Source organism: Austrofundulus limnaeus, unplaced genomic scaffold (genome assembly GCF_001266775.1).
Source record: "Austrofundulus limnaeus strain Quisiro unplaced genomic scaffold, Austrofundulus_limnaeus-1.0 Scaffold49, whole genome shotgun sequence".
Classification (NCBI taxonomy): Eukaryota; Metazoa; Chordata; class Actinopteri; order Cyprinodontiformes; family Rivulidae; genus Austrofundulus; species Austrofundulus limnaeus.
In genome coordinates this window covers 669,636-679,403 of record NW_013952451.1, presented here as the reverse complement: position 1 = coordinate 679,403, position 9,768 = coordinate 669,636, and the positions used below count along the sequence as shown (strand labels likewise).

General features: G+C 39.8%; 1 protein-coding gene across 2 annotated transcripts in view; it reads left to right on the top strand.

The window, feature by feature from the left end:
- tmem108 (transmembrane protein 108) overlaps positions 1 to 9,596 on the top strand; it is a gene marked incomplete at its 5' end in the record, with an annotated part of 67,173 nt that extends 57,577 nt beyond the window's left edge. For both annotated transcript variants that reach the window (XM_014008350.1, XM_014008349.1), the window contains 3 exon segments: positions 4,676 to 5,890; positions 7,332 to 7,483; positions 9,324 to 9,596. In XM_014008350.1, the coding sequence (XP_013863804.1) occupies positions 4,676 to 5,890; positions 7,332 to 7,483; positions 9,324 to 9,440 (1,484 nt within the window).
- Between the last annotated feature and the right edge of the window lie 172 nt (positions 9,597 to 9,768).

Sequence of the window (9,768 nt, the reverse complement as noted above, 5' to 3'; positions counted from 1 at the left end):
GCTGCGCGTCGAGCTGCAAAAGTTCAGATTTTCTAACTTCAGCGATTTGCGCATCAAGCATGTTGAACGCTCAGATCGTTCAAATCGCTCAAATCGCGCTGCTCTAATCGCACTTGAGGCGCCGCAGCACTTCCCGATGCTGATTGAAGCGCGTCCACCATAGACTTTGCATGTGAACCTGAGGCTCCTGATGCTGAAATCGTGTTTGGTTTGGTTAGTCATTGTAGCGATGCTCTGTTTACATGCAAACATTCCCCTTTGACATCACTTCCTGTTAAATCACATGCAAATATCTCAACAACTGTTCATAACAGTGGTGTGAAATTTCTTTTGCAGCATGTTATCCATGTTATCTTTCCAAAAGTGCTATCACATTTATCACAAAAAATTAATGTCACAGGTACTTTGACACCATTTTTTATGTGTGATCTCTTAGATTTTCATATATAGTACATCATTTATTCTGACTTACAGCCTCATTTTATCATTTTATTTTCTTAGCATTATTGTTTATTTGATTTGTGAAATCTCAGAAACTGTTTTAGTTAATCCAGGATCAGCAAAAACAGGTAAAGTTTGATTTTATGGTTTCATTCCCCTTGTCTGAAGGATCCTGTCAGGAACAAATGAGAAATGATAAATCTTCAGTGGTTTTGTGGTTTTGCCTCTGCAGGAATAGGTCTGTCACTTGCTCCGTCAATCAGATGTGTGAAAAGACTCGGTAAACAGAAGACATTGCCCTGACCCTCCATCTGTAGGTTTGTGTGTTTGAGGAATACAGTTTGTTTGGGGGGTTTCCACTGTGAGAATTTAAAGAGCACAGAGGAAGAATGAAGGTTTCCTGTGGTGGAGAAATTAGATATCACTACTTCTGACAGTTGCTTTGGCTGCTTTTGGTGATGAATTCTGTCCCCTTCTGGTTCCACATATCCAACAGATTAATCCTCTCACCTCTTCTCTCCTGTTCCTTTTAAAAATGTAAACTTGGTTTCCATAGTTACTGATAGAGCAGTATAGTGAATAGATATCCAAAATGTTCATGTCAGTGGCTTGAGACCCTGTGCTATATTTTAAAATAAATACCTTTTAATCAATCGTGGTTGCCTTACATAAATCATTTTGAGTCATGACAAAATTGTGAAATAATTCTTTAGGGATTATTTTACAAGATCAGGCTGGGATAGTTWTGTTTTTATTTTATTTTTCTGTCAAAACGTCAAAGCGAACAATAAGCCAAGTATCTGAGAAGCATTCCCTCAGTGCCGTTGTCTGAAAAATAACAGAAATGCTTCAGTGAACCACAGTTTCATTACCAGAAGGCACAGGTCTTTTTTACTGCCAATAATATAAACATCACTGCAACATATCAACATCCTGCTGCTCTAAAAGAAATACTTCCAAACTAATTTAATCTTTCTTCTATCTACATAAATGGATGGTGAGAAAGTTTCAATTTTAAACTTGTTTGCTTGTAAAAAAAAAAAAACGGTTCAAATTCAGAAAATCATGAGTGGATCTGAGAAGTCATGAAGACAATTTAATTGCTGATTTGATCATTTTAACACCAGCGCTCACCTTAAAGTAAGCCAGTAGTGGTTTATGTCATAAATCTAGCATGTAAGTCAAACTAAACAATCGTATTTTAAAGCCTGTACGAAAGAAAAATGTCAAAAGAAAAAGCAAAAAAGTCACTGAATGGTCATAAACTTTAGACTTTCAGGCAGYGCTGCAATAATAAAACTTTTTATTTTATATTTTTACAATTGATAGRCTATGTTAGAAATGGGGTTATACACAAATCTTCCATAACGTTATGACCACCCACTTGTAATTCCCCTTTGGACATCGTAACAGCTCTGACCAGTCAAGACCCAAAGATTCTGTTAGTGTATCGGGTCCACATCTTATATTCTTAAGTAATATTTAAGGGGTTCACTGCACTCCAGCTGAGGGACAAGTGCAGGGTGGCCCTGCTGCCACATGGCGGCACGACTTCGTTTTAAAAAGGTGTCACAATCCRTGAAGGTAAAACCCAAAAATTCAGCAAGGCTGACATGAAGGACTCAAATCTAAAATACTTTTGAAGAAACTTTTGTGACTATTTAACTGAATTTTATATCCAGTCTGGTATTTTCATCCATAACTTTAAACAGAGGAAGAGAATCAGTGTGTCYTATCAATATGGGGCCTTTCCGTCTGTATAAACAAAGTTGTTTACATTTCAATGTCTGACCTAAAAGATACAGCCTCCAGGGGTACAACCAGGAAGTCAGATGTACATGTTACTTTACTGGGATGATATTTCATYATATTGTGTAGTTTTGTCTTAGAGCAGCCTGGGACAGATGCTGCTTGAGTGGGATTGTTATTATTTTGGTTCTGATAAGACCCAATGCCTTTTTCTGAGTGTGAATGGGTGAATGTCTGTTAGTGTAAAGCGCTTTGGGGTCCGGAGGGACTTAAAAAGTGCTCTATAAGTTCAGTACCATTTACCATTTTACCATTTTCACTTTCAAGCCTGCTGCTGGCTGCCCGTGGGCCTTTAATGGGGTCGGATTTTGGAAAATTAGCCTTTTTAGAAGAGAAKCAACTGATTTTCTGCAAACGTATTCGGACTTCCAATTTACYGAAACACAATTTTACCTACGCTTTTGTTAAATCAAAACAACGTGGCAGCAAAACTAGTAAAACTAACAAAACACAGGAAGGTACAGGGAGACATGGAGGACCGGTGGAGTGGAAACCATACAACAATCAGCCAAGGAAGTGGTGGAAGAAGGAACTGGAAAACTCCTGAGAGCTAACTGAGGGCAGTGATAGAAATGACACTGGAGGCATAAACACAAGGGTTATAAAGAGATCTAAATACAGAAACAGAAGAGGATGAGAATCCAAACTCACATAAAAATATGGGTCACAGAGAACTAGAAAATGGATAAAACTACAAAACTCAAAGGACCGCTGAAGCAAACAAACCAAAACACGCAGACTGTGACAAAAGGTGTCCTCCATGGTCATTATAGGTTGGAGTTTTTCCCCAGCAGAACATTGATTTCAGGCGTTACCTCAAACCTTTCAACGTCCCGTGACAAAAATGTGCACGGTCTTCATTCAGCTATAGAAGATGGCAGCTGTGTGTTTGATACATGTTTTATTCTGAGCTGAATTCAAATAAACCCTCACAGTGGGAGCCCTGCTAATGTGTCACATGAGCTCTGTTTGAAAATGTCAATAAATGATCAGAGCAGAGGGAAAATTAATAAAATCTTCTACGCTTCTCCCTCCTACAGCTTTCATTCTGTCTGGATAACACGGGAGAACAGAATAATCCCTACAARCAGCTGCTAATAGCTTGTCACTACACAGCCTCTTTATGGGCTTGATCTGGAGAAAGCAAATCTGTCTGATGGTTTTAGTATAAGTAGGCCACGGTGACAAAAGATTGGTGTAAGAAAAAGTCAGAAGTCAGTCCGTAAGTCTTTAAAAGCTAATTTGATCAGGCTGGGTCTAACTCATGTTAGGTTTTAGATCAATGAGAGGCTGTTAGTAAAACTTAAATAAGTATCGGTGTTCATTCGTTCATAGACACTGATTTTTATAAATATGACAAGATGATTCTTATTTCTATTGTGAGGAGAGTATAAATCTAATAACCGTGTTCTGTTTGAACAGCTCTGCATGATTTCTGTAAATTCAAAGGAAAATGTAGGTGCTGTGTTAAAAAACTACATCCAAAGACTTTCTCTCAGCTCCCGCTGTCACCTCATACACGCACAGGTTCACATGAAGAAGCTCATCCAGTGAATAATGTTGTTAATAACGGAATTTAATTAAAGCAGGTGAGTGACACTGCAGTTCAGCTGATTAAATGCTGAGAGTCATAATGAATTCAAGACGAGGCTTTATRACTCTTTTGAACACCTGAGGGGTCAGCATTATCTGATGCGCTGCGCTCCTCTGCTAATCATGATGCTTGAGATAAATGAGCATTTTGTCTGGCAGACATGAGGAAAATGTGCATTTCAAAATAAAAGATCCATTTATTGAACCTTAGGAGTCAAATTGAATAGTGTTTGTAAAGCAACACAACTTTTTACCACAGAGTTGATCTAATTATCGACTTACTGTTAAAATGACATTTTGCATGAGCCTGAGAATCTAATTATAGTGTTTGGAAGGGCTGAAGTGTTTGAAGGACCAGCAGGGGTTTGAAACATTTTACCTCCTCAGTACAATTTAGAGTGGATCTTCAAGATTCAAAAGCATGGAGATTAGTGTGTCGTCTGCATATCAGTGAAATGAAGTGTTGTATTTGCAAGAGATATTGCCCAATGAAAGTCAATACAATGTGAATAAAAATGGGCCCAAAGCAAACCCTTGAGGTACTCCACAATTGATGGGCTGTCGAAGAAGTCCTTCTTCTGGAGACAAAGATCTGTTTGTTAAACTAAAAATGAACTTGTGAAGGACAGTGTACTGTATCTGATCCTAAACATGATTTAGAATATACCATAGTTCAATACTACAGTGCATATACTTTCATTGGGCAATGTGTGTTGGGGTACAAAGAGTCCAAAAAGCATATTTACCATTGTCTAAGGATAAGAACAAAACATTCCAGACTTATTAGAGCAAGACCTTTTCTATAAATGTATTTTTCTCATTTTTTCTGCAGGTGTTCTGGCATTTATAGCACTTCCAGGAGGATTGTTGTCAGCACAGGAGCTGTACCACAGCCAGACATCCCGGGACTCTTTCTCCATGAAAGCCACCCACAACGGCCTCCTCTCTTCCCCCGAACCTCCCTCAGAGAGCTCACATCAAGAAGGATCCAGCAGTGGGGAATGGTCCTCCAAAGGTCCACAAACCTCAAACATAATCCTTCCTAATCTTGGTCTCCTATTTTACACAAGTACCATTCATGACACACAAACCATCACCCCAAACACTGTGAGCGTTGATAGTCAGGTGACTCAACCCCAAGAGCCCAGATCTGGTATTGTAAATCAAGGCCCACCCATTCAAAAATTTGTCAGGGTACCTCAAGTCCAAAACCCAGTTGCTAGCAGTAACCAGATCAGCAGCAGACCTAAAATTTCCAGCACAGTTTTGCCAAATGTCACTGCAGAGTCTGCTGCTAGAAGGGCTCCAAACCCCCTGGAATCAGACGGAGGGGACACATTCTCCACAGACCAGAGAAAGCCTCCGAAGCTGAGCGTGTGGGAACCCAATGATCCCAGGAAGCAAACCCTTCCACAGCTGCAGCCCTCTTCTCTAGCCGCCCGCTCCTCTTTAGACGTTCCTACAAAGGGCCTGAAACCCAGGGTGCAAGGTGTGGGATCGCCAGCGCTRCACGTACACCACACCATCACTTTGCGGGAGACACATCCTGGGAACGAGACCCCCACTGATCCGCTGCTGGTAGAGTCAAAGGAAGGGCCTGTCACGCCACTTTCGAGCCCATCACAAAATGCAACTTCCACGGTGCCCAACATAGTCCTGTCCACCGAGCCAGGCCTCCAAACAGAGAATTCAACAATCAACAACACAGCTGCCACCACCGAGGATGGGCAGGTTGTTACAGGTAATGTCACAGACGGCCCATCTATGGGACACCAGGAGTGGAACCTGACGACTCCTACAGGGCTGCTCCCTAACAGCAGCTCAGTCGAGGAGACGTCTGCTCAGGGGAACAGCTCAGAGACCCTTTCCACAGCCAGCGGCAACTTGCCCAACGTGCAGGTTCCAGCAACCACCGACAACCCCCGGCCAGCTGGGAACACCTCGTGCTCCTCCGTCAACTGCTTGCCATCCGAAGGAGACATCTGCTTGAAAAAGATGGACATCGTGTGGATGGTGCTGGCTATCAGTGTGCCTGTAGCCACCATTTGTAAGTGAAAACATTAAAATTCTGTAACTTTTTTTTACTATTTAAAGAAGTAGTCCTGGTTAGATTTAATGAATAAATGTAGGATGCCTTTTTTGTCACTACTTGTATTTTATAAAGTTTTAAATCAGGGGTGCCAAACTCATTTTCACTGAGGGCCACATAATCGTTTCTCTTAATGATGCTGTCATAATTAACGTCACTTACCTCGTCTCATTGCTACAACTGAGCACTGCTAACAAACAATAACTGAGCTCTGCTTGGTATTTCCTGCACAGAATCAGCATTTTAACACATCCTCTTATAAACACTGAAAATCACTACATGTACGACTGACTAAATGTGAAATAARTAACACAGAAATACTATTAAAAGTAAAAGTGGTGCGTAGCTGTCATCTTGAATTCTGAAGCCTCCCACTTTATGACAGGGAATTCCCACTGGAGGCCATTCCAGTTCAAATTTACAACTTGTACATGGGAGCTTTCCCCTTCCCAGTACAACTGGGCTGCAGCAAAAGTAGCCAGCGAAAATGCAGCTAAATATAGATTTTACACAGTGAATTTTACCAGATGTCAGCTACTTTTGAACCCCGTGCAGCGCCACATAGTGGTAGGGTGCTGTCATTTTATGGGTAAAATAATTGGCATGCATTACGGGAAATGTAGTTTATGGTCAATTGCTATAAAGCAGCTTATTTTGAGACGTTAATGCACAACTATTCAACTAAATTGCTCAGGGGGTCACGGTTATTCAAAGCCAACAGCTCAAGGGCCAGGCAAGTAATATTATCTTATCACATTTTTAACACTGTTTATTTTGTTTGATCATATTTTTAAAGTTAACAATTAATTTAAATCTATTTTATATTAAATTAAGCAAAAAAAGAGGCTGGGCCTTATTAGTTGGGTGGATGGAAGTCACGTGTCTCGCACGCTGGAGTTTGACACATTTAAAAAATTATTTCCTGAGGCTGTGGGTTTAAGCTTATGGTAAGTCAGGATGGTCATCTGGCATACAACGGTTAATAAATCTTTTATGTAGGTTTGATATGTCTGGCAAAATTAAAATAAAAAAGTCATAGATTGTTTGTGATCTCGTCACTTTATATCAGTGTATTTGAMAGTAATCTCCTAAATTTGTCTCAGATTCATTTTGACAGCTGACAGAAACTCTTCAGGGTCTGGTCTTAACAACCAGAAGAGTTTTAACCGAGTGAAGATGTTGCACCTGAGGCGAAACACGGCTCTGTGCAGCTTGAGCTGTTCAAAAAAACAAGAGTTCTTTTGTTATCGATAATCTCCCTTGTAACAGTTGAAGCCAGAGGAACAGCCTGGATAAATGTCTGATTATATTTTAGAGTGAATTTGTCTTGTTTTAAACCAAAAACATGGCAGCTTTCAAACTTGAACACTATCCCACGTTTTCGCTCTCCTCCTGTAAGCTGTGCTGTTGACCGTGCTCTGCATGAGGAGGAAGAAGAAGTCAACCAGTCAGGAGAACAACCTCAGCTACTGGAACAACGCCATCACCATGGACTACTTCAGCAGACACGCCGTGGAGCTTCCCCGAGAGATTCACACTCTGGAGAGCGAGGTACAAACTCCTGACACATCACGACTCTACCACCATTCAGCACTACGCAGCCTGAAGTGGCGTGACGTTTACTTGTTTCATTATCAGTCAGCAGAATGCTGCTAATGAGTTTACAAACAATAAAGAGGATCCAGGTCCAACATCCTCTGTCAGCAAGCCTCGAGGCCTGCTGAGGCGAATGCTAGCATGAACTGTAAAGCAATTTACCTATATTCTGTGTAACCATGAAACCAGTAAGTAAACGTTAACAGACACATTCACCATCAGACTCTTGAAATTCTCTTTGATTTAGTTGCTCCTTTGGATTTCTGGATGATTCAGTTCAGTTTTAGTTTTATTCTCAAATATATTGTACCCTGTCAGATACTGGTATTTGTTATAGACTTTCTGTTATTCTTATTGAGACACATGATTTAGGGGAAAAAAAGCTGAGTCATTGTAAAATAAAGTGACCACAAAACAAAAATTGCAAAATGATAAAAAAAATTCATTTTCTAATTTTATTTTTCCTGTCAAATATGTTTTGCACTATTCATGTTTKTCTTTCTTTTTTTTCATAGGTTTTGTTTGGTAAATATTATGCAAAAATCATATTTGTTATTGCTACATTTTGCTCTGAATAAATAAAACCTTTCAATCCAAAATTGATATTTTGAGTTTATAAAGAAAATTCAACATTTACTTTGACAAACCTAATTCTGTTTCTGATCACTGAGCTACATATTAGAAGCAGATAATTATATATTGCTATTTAAATATAAAATTCAGAAATTTTCCTTACATGTCTTTGTTTTTTGTGATGTTTTAGACTTTAGCTGCTTAGAATTTATTTTGAATAACTGAGTTTCTTGTAGAATAAGATTTATAAATTTGATTCATTTTTTTAATGTGAAACACCAAGTGCAAGAAGAAATGTTTTCATTTGTATTTGTATTTTTTGAGGAGTTMATTGAATAAATCAGTTCACCTTGAAAAAGGATTTAGTTTTTGGTGCATTAGAGCGCCATCTGCTGGTCGTCATGGAAAATAACAAGAGCAACGCTTAAATTCCAGTCCTGTCTTTAATCGCTGCTTGTTTTGTTTGCATGTTGTTGTTTTTTTTTAACAATACTATTTTCTGTTTGTTGTTTCTTTTTATATATTTTATTTTATATGTCCACTTTGCCTCCCTTTGCTTTCTGTGGGGTTTCAGGGAAGAGAAGATGAGGTTGGATCATGTATAAGATGCTCTTGGTGAAACTCAGGTGTCTCCTTCTTGTGTCTGTAGAGCAGAATCATAACGTACCCCCCACCCCCCCCCACCCCCACCCTTCTGGTGTTGTAGGTAAATGGCGGCGCTCTGTGGGAGACCCCATCATAAATCCAAACCAGGGCATTGGTTTGATTAGATTAGAGCTGGCTGATGAAACAGCTTCATTCCTGCTGAAAAACAAATCATTTTAGGGCTTTTTCACACCTCCCTCCTTCCTTCTTTCCTTCCTTCCTTCCAGCATCACTTCATTACTGCTGACTCACCATCACCCCCCTCCCTCATCTCTTCTGCTGCTTCCTTCTGAGTCATCTCTCCTTTTTTCCCCACATAAGCTTTTACAATTTCCCTTCCTCCTTCTTTTGTGTTTTTCTGTTCAAATAGCTTTGTCAGATTGTACTTTTTCCAGATTGTAATAAAAAAGAAACAATGGAGAGCAATGACTCCTTATTTCCCCCCTGGTCCCCTTATAGAGTAGATAGACGACTGCAGCGTATCTTAATGTTGAGCTCCCAGTTGTAATCAGCTATTTTTCAGGCACGTGCACTGATTTTCTTTTTTTCTCCTTGTGTGTGTGTGNTGTCTCTGCAGGAGCTTGAAACCTGTCTACCCCCTAATGGAGACTACAGCGGCAGCAGCGTGGTCCTGGTTAATCCGTTCTGCCAGGAGACCCTCTTCATCAACAGAGACAAAGCCTCTGTCATATGAGACAGATCCTCCTCCTCCTCCACCTGCTATGGTTTTATAAAACGCGCGGTAAATATTCACAGACGTTGACTTTATACTGTGTATAACAAACACAACCTGAACGAAGAGCGACGTAGAGAAAAATGGAAGAAAAATACAGACATTATTTACAACGAGGATGCACCTGCATATTTTTTCTGATGTACATTTTATACAAAAAGCTTAATTGTGATAAAGGTTTCTATTGTCTTTATATAAAACAGAGTATATGTGGGTTTTGTTGCATTACAGTGGCTTAATAGTAATTGCACTGTGGACGTTGCCACATGAAATCTGCTTTAGAGAGAGA